The sequence below is a fragment of the Elephas maximus genome, chromosome 3 (assembly GCF_024166365.1).
Source record: "Elephas maximus indicus isolate mEleMax1 chromosome 3, mEleMax1 primary haplotype, whole genome shotgun sequence".
In the NCBI taxonomy this organism is placed as follows: Eukaryota; Metazoa; Chordata; class Mammalia; order Proboscidea; family Elephantidae; genus Elephas; species Elephas maximus.
Window position 1 is genome coordinate 29,755,184 of NC_064821.1, and position 22,894 is coordinate 29,778,077.

A 22,894-nucleotide genomic window follows, 5' to 3' on the forward strand; every position below is an offset into this window, starting at 1 on the left:
CCAAGAAGCTGGACTATATGAAAAACGCAGCACCAAGGCTGGAGGAAGACTCATTAACAGCCTATGATATGCAGATGACACATCCTTGCTTCCTGGTAGCAAGAGGACTTGAAGCACTTACTAATGAAGATCAAAGACCACAGCCTCCAGTATGGATTACATCTCAACATAAAGAAAACAAAAATCTACACAACTAGACCAATAAGCAACATCATGATAAATGGAGAAAAGATTGAAAGTTGTCAAGGATTTCATTTTACTTGGATCCACAATCAACACCCATGGAAGCTACAGTGGAGAAAGCAACGGATGTACTGCATCGAGCAAATCTACTGCAAAAGACCTCTTTAAAGTGTTAAAAAGCAAAGATGTCACTTTGAAGACTAAGATGTGCCTGACCCAAGCCATGGTGTTTTCAATCGCCTTATATGCATGTGAAAGCTGGACAATGAATAAGGAAGACCAAAGAACTGATGCCTCTGAATTATGATATTGGCAAAGAATTCTGAACATACCACAGACTGCCAGAATAATGAACAAATTTGTCTTGGAAGAAGTACAGCCAGAATGCGCCTTAGAAGTGAGGATGGCGAGACTTGGTCTCACATACTTTGCACACGTTATCAGGAGGGACCATTCTCTGGAGAAAGACATCATGCTTGGTAATGTTGAGGGTCAGCAAAAAATACGAAAACCCTCAACAAGATGGACTGGCACAATGGTTGCAACAATGGGCTCAAACATAGCAACTACTGTGTGGATGGCTCAGGATTGAGTAGTGTTACATTCTGATGTACACAGTGTCTCTATGTGTCAGAACCGACGTGATGACACCTAACATCAACAATGCATGTATGTTTACATATGAATATACACAAACACATATATATACATATAGAAATAACTTTGTGTGTGTGTATAGATCAATGGAAAAAACTTAAATAGTCCAGAAACAAACCCACCTATCAATATGGAAAGTTGAGTCGTGACAGGGGCAGCTCTGCAGGGCACTGCCAGAAACTACACACACTTTAATCAGTGGGATGGAATCAACGAGTTATCTAATTGGAATAGTTTTTGCATTCCTACCTACTCCATAAACAAAAATCTATTAAAAATAGGTTAGTTTTCCAGGTGAAAATGTAAAATTATAACACTTTCAGAAGTCATAAACAAATGATTTTATGACATCAGAATAGAGAAAAAATAGAAAAGACATAAGGAAATAGATTGGCAAACTCAAGTACATTAAAATTCAAAACTATTCATCAAAGGACCGCAAAAAGCGAGTAAGTGCATAAGCTACATAGTAGGAAAAAAAAAATTTCAACATATATAAATGAAAAATGTGTTTCCAAAAGCTATAAAGAAGCCCTAAAATGTCAGAGAAGATGAAGCAACAGCGGAAAAATATGCACAGCCTTGTTAGTACTGGAGTAGTTTAAAATAAGTAAAGAATAAAACTAAAGTAAGATACCATTCATACCCCTCTAACCAAACCCAAAACCCAGTGCCATCGAGTCGATTCTGACTCCTAGCAACGCTATAGGACAGAGTGGAACTGCCCCATAGAGTTTCCAAAGAGCGCCTGGCAGATTTGAACTGCTAACCCTTTGGTTAGCAGCCATAGCACTTAACCACTACGACACCAGGGTTTCCAATACCCCTCTACAAGGCAAAAATAAATTAATTTGATAATCCCCATGTTGCCAAGCAAATGAAACAAATAAAATACACATACATACTATGTGGGAGGGAAAGCCGGTAAATTACACCGGCATTTCCTAGTAAATTGAAATTTGGCTATGATCTGCAACTCAGTGGGTTTCCCCTCACTAGAGAATTAAAATATGGCCAAGAGTACTTGGATCCTGGAAAGAAAATGAACAGAGCAGCACTGCTCATAAGAGTAAAAAGTAAACTAGAAACAATGCAAATTTTGTAAGCTGTACAATGAATAGCTAAACTGTGGCCCGCTCATAACATGGAACACATACATCCATAGCAACATAGCCAGACGAGAGCTACAGATACCAACGTGTATGAAACTCAAAAATATCATGAGGAAAACAAGTAACTAAAGAACCCATACAGAGTAACTGCATTTATAGAAAGCTCCAAAGATGCAAACCTCAACAATGTATAGTTTAAGAATTAAGACTTGGATGGTGATAATAGCAACATTAATAGCAATAATAATAAATTTCTAATATACAGATAGTAGTCACCTCCAGATTAATGAGATTGGGGCAGGACATACTAGGAGGCTCGAAGAACTCCCCAACTCTTATCTATAGGCAGGTATTTAGATTGGTGTTATTAAACTTTACATGAAAAGTTTCATGCATTCTTTGTTCATAATATACAAGAGAAAGTTTAAAACATTATTTAAAAAACTGGAAGAAATATAATTTTCATGTATTAATTTTACCAACAAATCTGACAGCCCCTTCATTTTGACTTAACTTGTCTTAGGTCAGGAGGGCTTTTATACCTCAACTTTTTATACCTGGATCTATGAAAATTACATTCATATTCACTAGAGCGAGCTTTGTAAAAGGAAAAGGTTAGAAACTGTCCAAGTGCCCATTTATGGTGATGAGGTTAAAAAAAAAAAAAAAAAACCCAGAGAAAAAACTAAGATCCACCACATGCAGTATTATAGCATTTCATACAACTTTAGATTAATTGTTATGAACAGATCTCCATGATAATTTGTTAACTGAAAAAGCAAGTATATAAACTGTAAGCTATCTTTTGTACAACAAAGTAAGGGAAATAAAATTTCTAATTCTATTTGCTTGCATTTATAGAAAGAAATGCTGGCAAGATGCTTAAGAAAGTTAACAATAAAGCTGGTTATCAATAGAAATATAACAAACTAATCTCAAAATTTGCTTCCAGTGGAAAACTCAAAGGTAAGTTCCCGGAGAACTTAAATCCATCCATCTGTGGGACTGCAGACGTAACCAGTATGGATCCTGCCCACAAAGGACTCTGGGATTGAACAAGAGTGACTGACCAGAGTCCAGGAGTAACACAGTCCATAGTTAGCCAGGGACACTGACCCTCTCTTTCTCCCTCCAGCAAGATACTGGGTAGCCCCTAACGGAAGGAATGCAGTAGCTATATGACACTAATCTTTGGCTGTGGCTGACTCCCATCCCCCAATGGCTGGGAACACGCTCTCTACGCTTTCCTTGGATCCACTGCCGCATTTCAAAGGTTATACCTGCTGTCTTAGTCACCTAGTGCTGCTATAACAAAAATACCACAAGTGCATGGCTTTAGCAAAGAGCAATTTATCTTCTCACAGTGTAGTAGGCTGAAGTCCAAATTCAGGGTGTCAGCTCCAGGGGAAGGCTTTCTCTATCAGCCTTCTCATCAATCTTCCCCTGGACTAGGAGCTTCTCAGCACAGGGACCAGGGTCCAAAGGACATGATCTCCTCTCAGCACTGCTTTCTTGGTGGAATGAGGTCCCCAACTCTCTGCTCGCTTCCATCTCGTGTGAGATAAAAGGTGGTGCAGGCCACACTCCACGGAAACTCCCTTTACATTGGATCAGGGATGTGACCTTGATAAGGGTGTTACAATCCCACCCTAATCCTCTTCAACATAGAATTACAATCACAAAATGGAGGATAACCACACACTACTGGGAATCATGGCCCAGTCAAATTGATACACACATTTTTGGGGGGACATAATTCAATCCATAACACCTGCTCCTTACAATGAACCCATCTGGATGGGGCGGTGGCATAAAGGTCTGAATTTTCTTGGTGAGATTATTTACCTGCTATTTTTTACTCCAAGTGTCAGCAATGTTAATATTACAACCCAAACTGAAATGCTACAAAAGTTTGTCACCACTGACACTGACACTGAACTTGGGCTTGCTGCTGTCAATGAAGAAACCGCTGTCTTGAGAAAGGCGGTGCTCCAGAACAGAATGACTTTAGATATGACAATGGCGGCCCAAGTAGGCATCTGTGCTTTATTAAAAATGGAATGCTTCTATTATGAAAGCATCCCACTTTGAAGTGTGGCGTCTGGGGTCTTAAATGCTAACAAGCGGCCATCTAAGATGCATCAATTGGTCTCAATCCACCTGGATCAAAGGAGAATGAAGAACACCAAGGTCACACAATAACTATGAGCCCAAGACAGAAAGGGCCACGTGAACTAGAGACTTTCATCATCCTGAGACCAGAAGAACTGGATGGTGCCCGGTCACAACTGATGACTGCCCTGACAGGGAGCACAACAGAGAACCCCTGAGGGAGCAGGAGAACAGTGGGATGCAGACCCCAAATTCTCCTAAAAAGACCAGACTTAATGGTCTGTCTGAGACTAGAAGAATCCCGGCAGTCATAGTCCCCAAACCTTCTGTTAGCCCAGGATAGGAACCATTCCCGAAGACAACTCATCAGACATGGAAGGGACTGGACAATGGGTTGGAGAGAGATGCTGATGAAGAGTGAGCTACTTGTATCAGGTAGACACTTGAGACTGTATGGGCATCTCCTGTCTGGAGGGGAGATGGGAGGGTAGAGAGGGTTAGAAACTGGCAAAACGGTCATGAAAGGAGAGACTGGAAGGAGGGAGCGGGCTGACTCATTAGGGGGAGAGTAAATGGGAGCATGGAGTAAGGTGTATATAAGCTTATATGTGACAGACTGACTTGATTTGTAAACTTTCACTTAAAGCACAATAGAAGTTATTTAAAAAAAAAAAAAGGAATGCTGTGTACATATTCCTGACAATGCAGCCCCAGTAAACCACTCAATTACATTGCACAGAACCTATGGGAGATGACACCTGGCAGATGGAGATGGAGGGGTGGTTCTCTGGGTGGGGAACATGGTGGAAAAATTACTGTTTGGACTTCTCTGCATTATAATAAGTGGAATCATTTTTTGAACTTGCTTATATTGCTGAGGTATATGTTTGCAATGATTTAATAAAGTAGGGAAGGGAGCTCTACACTCATTTCCCCCCTTCCCTCCAGGCTCAGGAAAGCCCACAGAAGAGGTGGGCGCTTGAGACTGTAACAGCCGGGCAGGAAATGAGTGGAGTGTGGGGTGTTAGATACATTCAGTGTGGATCCTGAAGGACTCTAGGATCCTGGGATTGAGCAACAGTAGTTGACGGGACAATAACCCTGCCAGTAGTTAGAGAAGGACATTAACCAGACTCCCCTCCTTAGGGCTTGCCCTCCTCGTCCCCTCCCCCCACCAGGTTTTCAGGCTTTCCTCCCCGCCTCCCTTCCTCTCGTGGCCCTCCTCCTGCAGCGCTGGTATCACACATTCCTTCCCCCACTATGATTCGCCCACTCTTTGAGTGTATAAGTGTTAGAACGAAGAACCCAGGTGAGGCCCAGTATCATGCCCTAAGTCAATGATTACTGCTTTGAGGTTTTGCCCAGGGGAATCTGCACTGCCCTTCCATATGTAAGTTTACCCTAATTAAAAGCCTTCAGTCCAATCAACCTGGGTTTTGCCACTTATTTTTTTCAGAATACGAACCAAGCCTTTCCAATAGCATTTAGAGGCTGCTTTACCCCCCCGAATCCCGATTACACCTGTGGTGCTGCCCCAGCTGCTGGCCAGGCAGCATGATATCACCATCTCATATCCTGAGCTACTTTAGCAAAAGAGAACACTTTAATTTTAGCTTTTAATCCAAGACTGTGGGGAGCAGTCAAAATTTTTAGAAATGTAATACCAGCTCTAGGTAGAAAGAGTCTGGGAGGATAGAGACCTTGATTGGGTATCATGCTTCTTGCACACCTGAAAGACTCAAGCGAAACCATTTCCCACTGGAAAAAAATGATGGTTTTGGAGACTCCAGGCACGATCCAGCTGGACTCATTCTCCTGACTCATTCCTTTCCTGAAGTCATGAGAGTGCCAAGCCCCACGCAGGAACCATAAAGAGTCAGGGTTCTTCCCCAGGTAATTCTTGCTCCCATTCTTTACCCTATCACACTGTGTGAAAGGTAGAGCTATAGTGTCAGAGCTGCTCAGAAAAGGCTCTGTGCCTGGGGGAAGCCAAAAACACTGTTTGCAGTGATGGGACAGGATGGCTCTGGAGGGCCTGGGGCTCAGCCTCCTCAGCCAGAGCTGCTCCGTCTTCAGGCTCTGCTCAGGAGATTTTGCCATTCAACAAAGGCCCAGGGTGGGGATGTTAAGGGCCCATGGTGCCAGCTCTGACAGTCACATGTGGAAGGTGACCCGAGGTATCCAAGGCTTGAAAAACCACATGAACAGAGGAAGGGCCCAGTGAAGGAGGAGCAGGGCCTTAGGATGCTGCTTAGGCTTGAGTCCCTTGGCCTCTTCTGTCACTTTTTACCTCATAGAACAGACAGCACAGAGCGCATAGCTGGTCCCCCACCAAATCACATTTAGCCTCATCCCCTTCTACTAAGAATTACCCAGTTCTCTGTGGTACTCACCATTTTCTGGCTCCAGCTTCTGGAAGTTGAGTGAATGTCTTCTAGGAGCCCAAGAAGCCACTTAAGAGGGATGGGAGTGGAAGCAGATGAATACTGTCTGGTCCACACAGCCTGTCAGAGCAGTTGAAACCTTACTTGTGACAGCAAGGATATGCAAGATGGTCGCCCTAGGTACCCAGCTGCCTCACTGGACTAGTTCTCTCTGTGCCACACCTGGAACCTGAAATGGAAGAAGACAGGGAGGAGACAGTGTTGAGTATGGAGGGAGTGACAGATTCTTGACCTTCAACACTTTCTCTGGGCTGGAATTCCTTCCGGGCTCTTGGCAAAGCTTATCCTAGCATTTAAGGTGGAACAGGCTTCAGCCTTCCAGAGCACTCACTTGCCTTCTTCACACACCTACAGGAGCCTCTTCCTTTTCGCAACAAGGTTACACTCACATGGGAGGAATTCACTCACTCCAGAGCAGGAGAAGCAACAAAGGCAAGGCTGGAAAACTTGAACCTGATTTCCTCCAGCGACTCAGGGGTTGAAGGATGTTTGTGTGTTCACCTACACAACTTTGCTCCTTGTAGATCAACACACACACTGTTGATATCAACATGAGTGCCTTTTCAGGGAGAATATATTTTTCAAGTTTGTTCAATGCACTCATCATGCTCTATCAATTTTTAGTTATGTGCTGTTAAATCTCTCTATTGTTTTCTTTTTTGCTGTTTAACTTTCATTTCATATATACCATTGTAATATGTGATCAGTATTTTTCCTGTTCATTTTGCAATTAATATTTCTTTATTCTCCTTGAATTTTTTTTTTTTAACTTTCAGACCATGATACCACCAGTCCCCAAGCTTTCAAGAAATCTGTGAGGATTCCCGAACACTTTCTCTTTCAAAATTATAATGCATCAATCAACAAATAAATTAGAAAATAACTGTTTTCTCTAAGGAGCCATCTCCTGCCTCTATTCCAATCCCTCCCACCCCACTGCACCCAGCTCCCCATCCAGCTGACCCCCACTCTTATTTCTTGATCTCAGTGTATATGTTCTCTTTCTTGTATGACTATTATACTAGTGTCTCCCCTTTAAGAATTATTTTTCTTTTTATTATATTCTCTAGTAGCACTAATTTCAATCCACAGCTTTACGTCTATACTTATTTTCAGCATAAACTGGGGGCTTGTTAGACATGCAGATTCTAAAGCTATACCCCAGACCTGCTAAATAAAAATCGGCATTTTAAGGCCCCCTAGGTTATCCACATCCACATTCAACTTTGAGATGCATTCACAGCTCTACAGCCTGTAATTCCAGGAATGACCATTCTATCAACTGAGATGCCCTCTGAACCATCAACATCTACATTATATCATCCACTATCTTCTTCTTGATCCACAACCAATCTCCACGTCTAGGCCATCTCACAGTCTTCCTTAACTTGTTCATAACAAGCTCCTGCCTGACATCATTCATTCACTGTTTTCATTACAAAATCTTTTTGTAGTATAGGATCTGTAGCATTCTGCTTTAAATTCCAAATAGACTCACAACCATCACTGGTTAATGCCAGTCAGCAGCTCTCCAGTGACCTTCAAAAAGCCCTGAGTAGTCAGTCTGGTTTTAAAGGACGTGTTCCAATTACTTCCTCCACTCTGACTCACACAACACCCACAACCTCCAGCCCATGCTTAGTTTTCTCTGCTTTTTCTTGAGGAATGAAAAATAATGCATTCTCTGCTGCCTCTGGGACTTGTTATTGTTAGGTGCCTACAAGTCGGCTCCCATTTATAGCAACCCTATGTACAAAAAAATGAAACACTGTCCAGTGCTGCGCCATCCTCACAATTGTTGTTATGCTTGACCCCCGGGTTGCAACCACTGTGTCAATCCATCTCGTGGAGGGTCTTTCTCTCTTGTGCTGACCCTCTGCTTTACCAACTGTAACGTCCTCCTCCAGGGACCGAGCCCTCCTGACAACATGTCCAAAGCATGTAAGAAGTCTCGCCATCTTTGCCTCTAAGGAGCACTCTGCCTGTACTTCCTCCAAGACAGATCTGTTCATTCTTTTGGCAGCCCATGGTATATTCAACATACTTCGCCAACACCATTAATTCAAAGGCGTCAGTTTCTTCTTTGGTCTTCCTTATTCATTTTCCAGCTTTTGCATGCATATGAGGCGACTGAAAATACCATGGCTTGAGTCAGGCACACCTTAGTCCTTAAAGTGATATCTTTGCCTTTTAACTCTTTAAAGAGGTCTTTTGTAGCAGATTTTCCCGATGCAATGCATCCTTTCATTTCCTGACTGCTGCTTTCGTGGCCATTGATTGTGGATCCAAGTAAAATGAAATCCTTGAAAACTTCCATTTTTCCTCTGTTCATCACAATGTTGCTTATTGGTCTGGTTGTGAGGATTTTTGTTTCCTTTATGTTGCGGTGTAATCCATACTGAAGGCTGTAGTTTTTGATCTTCCTCAGTAAGTGCTTCAAGTCCTCTTCACTTTCAGCAAGAAAGACTGTGTCATCTGCATAATGCAGGTTGTTAATGAGTCTTCCGTCAATCCTGATGCCCTGCTCTTCCAGTTTCTCAGATTATTTGCTCAGCACACAGACTGAATAATTGTGGTGAAAGGATATGACCTTGACGCACACCTTTCCTGACTCTAAACCATGTTGTATCCCCTTGTTCTGTTCAAACGACTACCTCTTGGTCTATATACAGGTTCCTCATGAGCACAATTAAGTGTTCTGGAATTAAATATCTGCAATGTTATGCATAATTTGTTATGATCCATACAGTCGAATGCCTTTGCACCGTCAATGAAACACAGTTAAAGATCTTTCTGATATTCTCTGCTTTCAGCCAGGATTTACACACTCACTTTTCCCAATACTCTTTTCACGCGCACTCATCACACATGCTATCAATCCTGCTCACGGATAGAGTGAACCATGTATGCAGCTAAATCCTACTAATTTTATGAATCTTCACTTAAATGATTTTCCCTTATAAGAAGTCTAACCTAACTCTCGGGTTAGGTCCTTTTATTACAGGTATCATATGTTCCCTGCTTTTTTATTATTTATGTAAAACTGTCTCCCATGCTAGAATGACCAAAGACCAGGTAAACTGGGGAACGACATCATTAAAATGACAGAAGAGAAAGAAAAGACTTAAATGAATGTCAGATGACTCTGAAACTTGCTCTTGAACGTCGAGTAGCTGAAGCAAAAGGAAGAAATGATGAAGTAAAAGAACTGAACACAAGATTTCAAAGGGCAGCTCGAGAAGACAAAGTTAAGTATTATGATGACATGTGCGAAGACCTGGAGGTAGAAAACCAAAAGGGAAGAACACGCTCAGCATCTCTCAAGCTGAAAGAACTGAAGAAAACATTCAAGACTTGAGTTGCAATACTGAAGAATTCTACCGGGAAAATATTAAACGACTCAGGAAGCATCAAAAGACGACAGATGGAATACACAGATTTACTATACCAAAAAGAACTGGTCGACATTCAACCATTTCAGGAGGTAACATATGATCAGGAACCAATGGTATTGAAGGAAGAAGTCCAAGTTGCACTGAAGGCATTGGGAAAAAACAAGGCTCTGGGCATTGACAGAATATGAACTGACATGTTTCAACAAATGGATGCAGCATTAGAAGCGCTCACTTGCCTATGCCAAGAAATTTGGAAGACAGCTACCTGGCCAAACAACTGGAAGAGATCCATATTTATGCCTAATAACAAGAAAGTGGTCCAATTAAATGCTGAAATTATTGAACAATATCATTCATATCACATGCAAGCAAAATTTTGCTGAAGATCATTCAAAGGCGGCTGCAGCAGTATATTGACCGAGAACTGCCAGAAATTTAAGCAGAATTTAGAAGAGGACGTGGAACCAGGGAGATCATTGCTGATGTCAGATGGACCCTGGCTGAAAGCAGAGAATACCAGGAAGATGTTTACCTGTGTTTTACTGACTATGAAAAGGCATTTGACTGTGTGGATCGTAACAAATTATGGATAACATTGTGGAGAATGGGAATTCCAGAACACTTAAATGTGTTCATGAGGAATCTATACATGGATCAAGAGGCAGTCGTTCCTACAGAACAAGGATGATACTGTGTGGTTTAAAGTCAGGAAAGGTGTGTGTCAGGGTTGTATCCTTTTTCCATTCCTATTCAGTCTGTATACTAAGCAAATAATCTGAGCAGCTGGACAATACGAAGAAGAACGGGGCATCAGGATTGGAGGAAAACTCATTAACAACCTGCGTTATGCAGATGACACGACCTGGCTTGCTGAAAGTAAAGAAGACTTGAAGCACTGACTGATAAAGATGAAAGACCACAGCCTTTTGTATGGATTACGCCTCAATATAAAGAAAACAAAAATCCTCACAACTGAACCAATAAGCAACATCACGATAAACAGAGAAAAGACTAAGGTTGTCAAGGATTTCATTTTACTTGAATCCACAATCAACAACCATGCAAGGAGCAGTCCAGAAATTAAAAGACACATTGCATTGGGCAAAACTGCTGCGAAAGACCTCTTTAAAGTGTTAAAAAGCAAAGATGTCACCTTGAGGATGAGGGTGCACCTGATATATGTCATAGTGTTTTTGATCGTCTCATATGCATGTGAAAGCGGGACAATGAATAAGGAAGACCAAAGAAGGACGGATACTTTTGAATTGTAGTGTTGGCAAAGAATATTGAATATACCAGGGACTGCCAAAAGAATGAACAAATCTGTCTTGGAAGATGTACAACCAGAATGCTCCTTGGAAGCAAGGATGGTGAGACTGCACCTCACATACTTTGAATATGTTATCAGGAGGGATCAATCCCTGGAGAAGGAAATCACGCTTGGTAAAGTAGAGTCACTGAAAAAGAGGAAGCGCCTCAAAGAGACAGACTGACACAGTGGCTGCAACAATGAGCTCAAGCATAGCAACGACTGGGATGGTGCAGAACCGGGGAGTGTTTTGTTCTGTTGTACATAGGGTCGCTACGGGTTGGAGCCAACTTGAAGGCACCTAACAACAACAATAACAACGTGCTAGACTACAAATTATGGGCAGACATTCTGTATTTTGTCTCCTTGTTCCTTCTGGCCTATGACATTGATAATTGGGGTCACACACAGAATAATCACACATATGGATTATCACCCATTGTATATACTCTTGTGCAGCACTATCCAGTGGAACCTTCTTTAAAGACAGGCATGTTTTGTTTCTGCATAGACCAATATGGAAGCCACTAGCCACATGTGGATATTTACCGCTTAACACGAGATTACTACAATGAAGGAACCTAATTTTTTCTTTCAGTTTTAATTAATTTTAACTGTGAATAGCCTCATCTGGCTAGTGAACATCACAGCTCTAGTGCACTCACACAGCAGAGAGGGTGAGAAAGCTGCTGTCACAATAATGCAGAGCGTCACAGCTTTTTGTCTGCTGGAGGCCTGTCACACAGGGAAATAGACTAGATAAAAGCAAAGGTAACATTCAATACAATTTGGTTGTACTTACATGATTAAGGTTACTGTCAACCTAAATTGGAATTACCATATTCTGAAAACTGCAATGATATTAAACCACAGAAATGAGTGGGAATAACTGAGGGGGCAAACGGAGAACTCTCTGAAGAGGTGACATTTGCAGTTAGACCTGAATTAGGAGAATAGTGGGATTCCTATGGTAAAAAGTTTTCCTCTAATCAGAGGAAACATCTGGTGCAGAGGATGAAAGGCATGACGAATCTTGATATCTTTGTAAAAAAATTTTTTAAATGTGTCAAGAGCTTACTTTAACATGAGGGTGCATGTTATAAATTTAAGTCAGAGAGCTATACATAAGCCTGAACATGCAGGTTCTTATTGGGCAATGTAAAATATATGGCTTTTATTCCATATGTGATTGATATCTTACTTGGTTTACATTTTTTAAATATGTCTCTTGCTGCTGGGTGAAGACTGTGCCTTCTTGTGACAAGAAAGTAGGAGAAAGTTCAGAGGCTGTTTTCTTAAGGGACATCTCTCAGAGTAGCTTGTACTAGGGTTGCAGCCTTAAGGATGGCAGTTGTACTTTGGTTCTAAACCAACAGAATTTGGTGCTTTCCTGAAAGTAAAGATGAGAGAAAAAGATGGAGATGGACTGAACATATCTCTCGATATAGTGAATGGGTGCTAATGCCATTTACTGATATGGGAAAGATTGGTGAGAAGCAGGTTTGCTGGGTGAGATTGGGGAGCTCTGTTTTGGACATATTAGATTTCAGAGCCATTCAGCCCTTAGAGCCCCTGGTGGACTGTGGGAAGGGTTTGGTGTCTGAGTTCACTGGCACCCAAAAGCTCATATCTCATCCTGTAGGTTGCCTCCTCCTTGAAACAAAGAATCAACATGTGACCTCTGAAACAAGCTCCATTCCCACTTCTGAAGCTTCAAGCTGAGGCAAAGGAAGAGCACAGTTCTGACATGTATTAGGCCTTTAGGAAACAGAAGTCGATATTGTGGTGTTACCTTGGAGGCAACTCTTTGATCCTGAACTAGGAAAATACAGTAATTTTGAATGAAGGTTTGAATTTGACATGAAGTAACCACACTACCAATCACGTCTCCAAGGGAAACTCCAGTCCAAATAGGAAGTACTTCTAGAATATCAATCTCTAAGCATGGAAAGAGAAAAAAAAACACATTTTTCTACAGATGTTGGCATTTCAAGTGGTGATTAATGATCATTTTTCCTCTACGCATTTTTTAAATTTTTGAAACATGCAACGTTTTCACAATTTTAACATCTATAAACATGTATTTTCCACACACACAAGTTTTCCACAATGGATCCTTAGATACGATGCCAAAAGCACAAAAAAGAAAAGACAAAACAGATAAATTAGACTTCATCAAAATAAAAAATTGGGCATGAAAGATTTTATCAACAAAGTGAAGAGACAACCTACAGGATGGGAGATCATTTGGGTACCGTATATCTGATAAGGGTTTAATAATTTTTTTTTATATATATAGAACTTCTACCACCCAACAACAAAAAGATAAACTATTTTGAAAATGGGCAAAAAACTTAAATAGACATTTCACCAAAGAAGACATACAAATGGCCAATAAACACATGGAAAGATACTCTATGGCATTAGTCATTAACCTGCTGCTGTCCAGTCAATTCTGACTCATATTGACCATATAGGACAGAGTAGAACTGCCCCATAGGGTTTCCAAGGAGCGCCTGGTGGATTCAAACTACCAACCTTTTGGTTAGCAGCCGTAACTCTTAACCATTAAGCCACCAGGATTTCCTAATGCCATTAGTCATTAGAAAAATGGAAATCAAAACCACAATGAAAGACCACCTCATCCCTACTAGGAGAGCTACTACAGAAAAACAGAAAACAACAACAGCTGGGGAGAGTGGAGAAACTGTTGGTGGGATTTTAAAATGGTGCAACCCCTGGAAAAGAGCTCAGCGGTTCCTCAAAGGTTGAACGTAAAATTACCATATGACCCACAAATTTTTTATTCCTAAGTATATACCCAAAAGGCGTGAAAGCAGGGTTTAAACAGGTACTTCCACACCAATGTTCACTTCAGCACTATTGATAACAGCCAAAAAGTAGAAACAACCCAAATGGCCATCGACAGATGCATGGATAAACAAAATGTGGTATATCCACACAATGGAATATTTTTCAGTAATAAAGAAATGATGTTCTTATAAATGCTATGACATAGATGAAACTTGAAAACACTATGCTAAGTAAAATAAATCAGATACAAAAGGACAAATACAGTATGATCTCATTTAAATATCTAGAATAGGTAAACTATAGGGACCAAGTGGTTGGTTACCAGGGGTGGCTAGGAGGGAAGTGGTATAGTTAACGGTTAAGAGGCACTGAGTTTCAGCTTAGGGTGATAGAAAAACCTGGAAACTGATAGTAGTGATGGTTGCACACACGGTGAAAGGAATTAATGTTACTGAATCTTACTTTTAAAAGCGGTTGAAATAGCAAATGTTTTGCTGTATATATTTTACTGCACACATAAAAAAGATCACATGAAATGACCTCATAAAAAAAAAAAAGAAAGTTTCTTGGTCTGAGTGTGTAGGTAAAAGGACAGAAATGTAGATATTATTGGGATATAAGGAAATAAGTGGGTATTTCTGAAATTTAATGCCAACCTGTTGCTGTCACTGTTGTGTGCCATGGAACCGATTCTGACTCACAGTGAACCTGAGGCCATGATAACCTAGAGAAAGAAAATCACATTTGAGCAACTGCAGTGTGAAAAGAACAGACTGTTTAAAGTAACTGGGTCTGGATCACTCTGTCATTAATATGGAAAAAAAAAAATAATTGGACTACTTGCATGACAAAAATTCCAGTGAATTATAATTCTAAATAGTAAAAATAAAGAGATTTATTAATGACATTGGAGTCAGCAATGATTTTTCAAACAGGACACTTAGACACTTTAAAGTTTTGAAATGATATATGCAGCTGCTGCTTGACTCTTCAGTGTCTATATATTTTTTCCTCCTTTGTTCTCTGTAAAATGATATCCTTTTGTTGCTCTAACATGCAACAGGTTTGATATACACATACTATCTTCATTCCACATTATTCCATTTGGTTTAAAAAGAAACATTCTTTAGTCCTATTACAGATGCCACGTACATTATCTACTCATCAACTTCAGCTTCACTGCTTCATTTTCAAAATTACTATAAATCGTGACTTTCTAATAGTACTTTTCACATTTATTTAAACAAGAGTACTTTGTAAAATAATTGTTACAAAGGATGAAGTACTTCTGGCAACACTGCAGTGTGGCTGACCCCACAGGATCTGTTTAAGGATTCCAATTAGTTGCATTACACAGGCCTCCCATTTTATCCTTGTTGTAGAGAAAAAACTTTCAACAAAGCCTTAGGCAGCAAAGAAATTTTTACTGTGACATACCAGAAAACAAAATGGGAAACTGGCTGTAAGCACTCAAGCTATAAACAGACCAAGATCCAAAAAAGTACAATCTGTAAGTTTTTTTTAATGCAATTTTGACAAATGCTAATTCATTATGAGTAAAGGACTTACAGACTATGATTGGTTAAGGAAAAGACAAAGAACTAAGATCATGATTGGGTGACCTTTTCTTGGTTTTCTTTCCTGACAATTTGGTCTTTTGGCTCAGCGGACTTGGGTCCGTCATGTGACAGTTGTTTATTATTTGTTACGGGGGCTACGTATGATATTGGGTAGATTTTTAACTGACTTCCTGGGAAAAACTGTTTAGTTTTTGGTATGCACGTCCACTGAACCGGTTAGAGCCCTCTATTCTACTTTTTTGATGTAGCTTTTTCCTATTGTTCTAAGCTTTTCAGCTTCTGACAAACAAGTTGGCCTTTTGTGGTTCTGGCCTCCTGTGGTTAGGTTAATCCTTTATAAGTCTTTGCTTCTGATTGGTGATTACTGTAAGTACATCGATGATCACAAAATGATGCCTGGACTTTGCTGGGCTCCTAGATGGTGGCCATGGCAGGCACTTTAAATTCACATCTGGTTGTTCTCCAGGGTCATGAGGTGAGGATTATAGCTCCGTAAATCGTATTGCAGAACTGGGCAGAGTCAATATAGATTAATGATTTAGGACTTGCACCTGTTCTAGGGTGCTGGCGTCTATTAATTCCAGCGACTGCACATCTGAACAAAATATAGATTGAGCCAATTAATATTATTATCATCAAAATGCCTTGCAGGAGCAAGCAAACCCAAGATCCTATTCCTTGGGGTAGCCATTCAAATAAATCTGGGGTTTGTGAAGGAGGAAGAGTACACACACACAGCCTGCTGTCTAATTTCATGGACATCTTGTTCTACAATTTCAAACGTATTCATCCAAGAGCAACAGAACGCATTGGCTACCGCACACCCTCATTCCTAACATTTAGAATATGCACAGCTTTCATTCCAAGAAGTTTTCAACCTATTAAGAAGTGTGGCTCTTTAGTAGTAGCAAAAATTGTGGCCGACTCACCAGCATTCAATCCTGCACAGATCCTGCCTCAGTCAAGCCTTAAGGTCTTGGACAAACAGCGGGTGTGTGATCTTGGTCACCACATGTATTAAGCTTGTTCAGCCACATCACATTTTACAGCAGACCAACTAGGTTTGGTCATATTTTTTCTCACACACTCACTACAAAAATTTCTGCTTTACAGCCAAAGAAATTATGCTCTTTGATATGCCTCTTACTAAATATTTTCCTCCTTAAACTGAGGTAAATATGCTCCTAAATGCACATACTAGTTCCAACTCATGGTTCTTAGTTTTTCATCTACCTTAAACACCTACAAACCGTTAAAAAAAAAGGGGGGGGGGAGTGTGGAGATATTCCTCTTCATAAACTCACTTTTTGTCTGACCAGCAATACTTAACAAAAGTCCTGCTTTAATGAAGCACAGAGAACAAACGAGAGCATGGTGAGTGGCCGGCTGAAGAGGGGAGCTGGGCGTGTAGACTCAAACCAACCACCCTGGGCCCCTGGGAGGCCCGTGACTCCGTATTTCTCACAAACGCCCAGTGAAGCTGACACTGCTGGTCTGGGAACCACAGTTCAACTTAAGGAGGACTTACACGACTTTACCTGTTAATGCACCGAGACACAAGGTACGGCCCAGGCCCTGCAGAAATCAGCTGGGGTCCAGGAGAGCGCGGGCAGGGCGGGCCCGGTGCCCCGACCCGGCGGCGGCGGCAGGAAAGCAGCGGCGGGCCCCGGACACAGCGCGGCCACAGGAAGTCGCGCGGCTCTGAAGCAGCCCAGGCAGGGCGGAGGGGCCAGTACTGCGCAGGAGACCGCAAGCAGCGCCCTTAGACCGCGTAACAGCAGTACTGGACGAGGACGCCGACAGACACAACACGCACCCCACACGAGAGCGGTAGCGCTTCGAAACGTCGCTGTCGACAGATGACGTGCACTTCCCCTTCCGGGTTCTGGGACGCTAGGTGCCAAAAATGGGGGGTTCCGTGCACCACCCAGAAGGCCCCGCCTAGTGACCGCGGGGTTGAGTGGCTTCCCCTTGGCTTTGGGATCTCTTTACTGCTGTCTTCATTTCCTGTGTAGGCAAAAGCTTAGGTTTTCTGAAATGCGTATGTAAGCTTAAAGGCCAATTTCAGTGGATAAAGATTTCTGATACACTTGGGGAGCAGAGAAAATTGGTATTTGCATATTTAGCCATTGAAAAAATTTTACCGTGTTCTTTAAACCAAAAAAAAAAAAACAAAAACCCGAACTCATTGCTGTGGGGTCGGTTGCGGCTCATAGCGACCCGCGTTCTTTACAGAAGTAACTTGTTTGCTTCGCATACATATTTGCCCATCTTTAGAATCCTGGAAGTCTGAAGTGTTGATAGTTTGCCTTCTCTAGCATATCACAGATCTTTAACCAGGAGCAGGGCACCGACTGTGCAAACCTAGTCTAATCTCTCCAAGAGCTGAGGAACTTGGACAGAGAAGTGTTCCAGGGCAAAAGGCAGGCAGATACCAGTCCTTGTAAGCAACAGTATGTAAACGGTGAAGTACTTTTAAAAATGACAATTCTAAACTCCTTTTACTTTTTTTCTTTTAATCAGCCATAACACAGATAGTAAATTGCATAAAGCGAGTTAATCTCAAGTGTACAATGTGATGAATTCTTACATACGTATATACAAAGGAAAGTATTGTGATGACATGTTCAAAGACCTGGAAATAGAAACCCAAAAGGGAAGAACACCCTCTGCATTTCTCAAACTGAAAGAACTGAAGAAAAAAATTCAAACCTCGAGTTGCCATATTGAAGAATTCTATGGAAAAAATATTAAACAATGCAGGAAGCATCAAAAGAAGACGGAAGGAATACACAGAGTCACTATACCAAAACGAATTGGTTGATACTCAACCATTTCAGGAGGTAACATATGATCAGGAACCAACGGTACTGAATGAAGAAGTCCAAGCTGCACTGAAAAGGCACTGGCAAAAAACAAGGCTTGGGAAACTGACAGAATACCAGTTAACATGTTTCAACAAATTGAATACAGCACTGGAAGTGCTCACGCATCTATGCCAAGAAATTTGGAAGACAGCTACCTGGCCAACCCACTGGAAAAGATCCATAATTATGCCTATTTCCAAGGAAGGTGATCCAACCAAATGTGGAAATTATTGAATAATATCATTCATATCACATGCAAGGAAAATTTTGCTGAAGATCATTCAAAAGCAGCTGCAACAGTATATCGACAGAGAACGGCCCAAAATTCAAGCCGGATTCAGAAGAGGACGTGGAACCACGGATATCGTTGCTGAGGTCAGATGGATCTTGGCTGAAAGCAGAGAATACCAGAAAGATGTTTACCTGTGTTTTATTGACTATGCTAAGGCATTCGACTTTGTGGAGCCTAACAAATTATGGATAATATTGTGGACCATGGGAATTCCAACACTTAACTGTGCTCATGAGGAATCTATACCTGGATCAAGAGGCAGTCATTCAAACAGAACAAGGGGATACTGCACGGTTTAAAGTCAGGAAAGGTGTGTGTCAGGGTTGTATCCTTTCACCATACCTATTCAGTCTGTATGCTGAGCAAATAATCCGAGAAGCTGGACTATATGAAAAAGAATGGACATCAGGATTGGAGGAAGACTCATTAACAACCTGCAATATATGGATGACACAACCTTGGTTGCTGAAAGTGAAGAGGACTTGAAGCACTTACTGATGAAGCTCAAAGACCACAGCCTTTTGTATGGATTACACCTGAACATAAAGAAAACAAATATCCGCACAACTGGGCCAGTAAGCGACATCATGAAAAACAGAGAAAAGATTGAGGTTGTTAAGGATTTCATTTCACTTGGATCCCAATCAACACCCATGGAACCAGCAGTCAAGAAATCAAAAGATATATTGCATTTGGCAAATCTGCTGCAAAAGACCTCTTTAAAGTGTTGAAAAGCAAAGATGTCACCTTGAGGACTAAGGTGCACCCAATCCAAGTCATGGCATTTTCAATCGCCTCAAGTGTAAGGGAAGACTGGACAACATATAAGAAAGACTGAAGAAGAATTGATGTCTTTAAATTGTGATGTTGGTGAAAAGAATATTGGACGTATGATGGACTGCCAAAAGAATGAACAAATCTGTCCTAGAAGTAGTACAACTAGAACGCTCCTTAGAAGCAAGGATGGCGAGACTACGTTTCATACACTTTGAACGTGTTATCAGAAGGACATCATGCTTGGTAAAGTAGAGGGTCAGTGAAAAAGAGGAAGACCCTCAATGAGATGGACCAACACAATGACTGCAACAATGGGCTCAAGCTTAGAAATAATTGTGAAGATGGCGCAGGACTGGGCAGTGTTTCGTTCTGTTGTGCATAGGGTCACTGAGTTGGAACCGATTCGACAGCACCGAACAACAATACATACACTCCTAAAATCACCCCTGAGAACCCCTAAGTGATACTGTCATTGCGAGTAACCACTGTTCTGTTATTCTCAGAGACAGGTTATGCATATTCTTGGTCTTCTTATAATTGGAGTCATATTGCATGAAATCTGTGGCGTCCGACTTCATCTACTCAATAAAATATCTGTGAGATTTTACCTATGTTGTTACATATAACATTAACTTGTTCTTCGTTTGCTGCTTTGTAGTATTGGATTGTACGAATACACACTATATTTAAAAAACTATCTGTTTTTAAAGCTTGTAAACTATGGAGCCCTGGTGGCACTGTGGTTAAGGGCTTGGCTGCTAACCAAAAGCTTGGCAGTTCAAATCCACCAGCTGCTCCCTGGAAACCCTTGGGGGCAGTTCTACTCTGTCTTATAGGGTTGCTATGAGTTGGAATTGACTCTACAGCACCAGGTTTTGGTTTTTGGTACTGTAAACCATTATGAATATGTACAATTATATATATATATGATAGGTAGATAGCTGAATGTTTAAGGAACACTTGGAAATAATGTGTCATCTGCTGTTGGGTGGAGTGTTCAGTGAAAGTCAATTAAGTCAAACTGGCTGATGGTATTGTTCAGGTCTTCTATATGTTTGTTGACTTCCACATTCTTGTGATTTTTTTTTGTATTTCATCTTTCCGGTCTATCCATTTTTCTTTCGTATATATTGAAGCTCTGTTGTTAAGAGTATACACATTTTGGGTTATGTCTTTTTGTTGAATTCATCCTTTTATCATTATGTAATGTTCCTCATTATTTCTGGTAATCTTTAGTCTAATTTTCTTCTCTTGCTAATCTCTTTTTCTAAGGGTGAGAAGCCTGGCTGCCATTATCAACAATTTTCCGATGTATTTGTTGAACTGTAGTATATGTGTGGAGCCCTGGTGGTGAAGTGGTTAAGAGCTACAGCTGCTAACCAAAAGGCAGTTCTGTTCTGTCCTATAGGGATGCCATTAGTCAGAATCGACTGAATTCGGACTTCTACTTTACTGGATTGAGAGAGAATAAACTTCTCTTGGTTAAAGCGGTCTCCTTGTGGTATTTCTGTTATAGCAGCACTAGATAACTAAGACAGTAGTCAACCTCTCCTCCTTCCCTCACTTCTTCCAACCACTGATCTGCTCAAGAGGCAGGACCAAGACCCCTATTTAATTCCTCTTCGTTTTTTATCTGTTTGCTTATAATCATTCTTCTGATCACTTACTATAGACCCCTTATTGTCATGCACCTTTAATGGTCCCGTTTCTCATTACTTTCCTCCTTATTATGATTGTTAGGTCAGAATACACTCATTTAAACATACTCATTCTGATGCTATTCTTAGATTATCTCAAACAACAGCCACTAAGTCTTATTGACTGCTGGAAATGCCATCTATCACCAGAATCCAAATAATAAAAACCTCTGGGCAATCCCCGTCTTATCCAATGTGACCTTAAGGAAATATAGCCATTGGCATTTCCATTGGCATTTCCATAGATAATTCACCTTAAACAAATCAACCTGTTACCTTGCTAGTGTCCCTCTTTCCCAGAAAAAGAACCAATTATTACAATCTATTGATTATTGATTATACACTAGGTAATTCTAAATTTGAATTTAACAACCTTCATAGAGCAATGGGCCAGATACTTATGACCTAGAATAGTACAGATCCAAATATGTAACCCAGATAAAGTAAGGCCGCAGTGCAACGGAGTTCTCTTATGTATGTGGCCTCTCTGGCCCTGGGATTGTAGTTTTGCCAAAAAATGGTTGGTTGGGTGAAGTCTGCCCTGTCCTGTGATTGGTCTGTTTTATGCACCTTAATGCAGGGATTGGTCGATTTGCTATATAAATAGTGGCTTGAAAATCCACCCAATAGGATTGAGTGACTTGTAGTGATTGGTCAGTTTGTGGTCCTGCTAGGATGGCCGTATCTTGATCGACACGGAGTTTGCTTATATAATCAGCCAACCCCACAAAGGTTTTTAGAAGCAAGAAGAGAGAGAAAGGTGGAGGGAACCACCTAAAAGAGCTATAATACAGGTCGAGATCTGTAATACCGACTAAGGCATGAGATGGCACCAAGGCCCACTAAAGCCCAGCCACAGAGCAGAAGCCTCCAAAGCCATTCAGGCCCCTGAGGCAGCATGGTGGTAGCCAAAGGCAAGACTGCTGCTACCACGGCACAGAGCAGCAGAGAGCACTGTCCTGGTTGAAGTCCTGGTTGAAGCACTGAAGTAGAGAGGTGTGAGCCTTCCAGACCTCGGCTACGTGCTTCCTGATCCTGAGCGGTCCCTGTTACTTCCAAGTTGTTCCTGATTGCAAGTGGTAGCCTGTTACTTCCCTAATAAACCACATAACTGTGAGTATGGTCTGTGAGTTCTCTGTGGTCATGGAGATGAATTATCACGCCCAGCAGAAAAGTAGAGAGTGCTGTGGCGGGAAGAGCTGGCATCAAAAGTGGTGAAGAAGCTGGGAGTGGAGGTATGTCTGACCTCCACCTCATAAGAATCAGCTTGGTGCTGATCCTAATTCTTATCCCCCAGGAATTTAGATGAGTTCTGATGCTAGAATACCAAACAAATGCATTGGTTCTAACCTCATATTGTGAACAATTCATTCTTTCCTGGAATTTCATGTGCCGCTACTGGATATTACTTCCTTTGTGGTAAGGATGTCTCTTCCTTTTTGCCTCAGAAGAAGATCTCATGCATTTTAAGAATGGTATCTTGTTTGTACACAAAGACTCTAATTCTATAAATCACCAATCCAGACGTGAGTTTCAAAATAAAGCCACTCTTGATTATTCAGGCATACAACCTGAGGGAATTACTGACTCATTGTTTAAGTGTCAGAGCAGTATTTCCAATGGTGGGAATCATCAATAAAACAGGCAAGGTAGAA

The 22,894-nt window shown here is 41.2% G+C and overlaps 1 protein-coding gene across 1 annotated transcript in view; it reads right to left on the reverse strand.

Moving 5' to 3' along the window:
- LOC126072202 (zinc finger protein OZF-like) overlaps window positions 1-17,470 on the reverse strand; it is a 52,645-nt gene extending 35,175 nt beyond the window's left edge. Inside the window, 3 exon segments of the mRNA XM_049877022.1 lie at window positions 6,458-6,677; window positions 14,683-14,750; window positions 17,145-17,470. Coding sequence (XP_049732979.1) covers window positions 6,458-6,460 — 3 coding nt within the window. The 5' untranslated portion in view covers window positions 6,461-6,677; window positions 14,683-14,750; window positions 17,145-17,470.
- Between the last annotated feature and the right edge of the window lie 5,424 nt (window positions 17,471-22,894).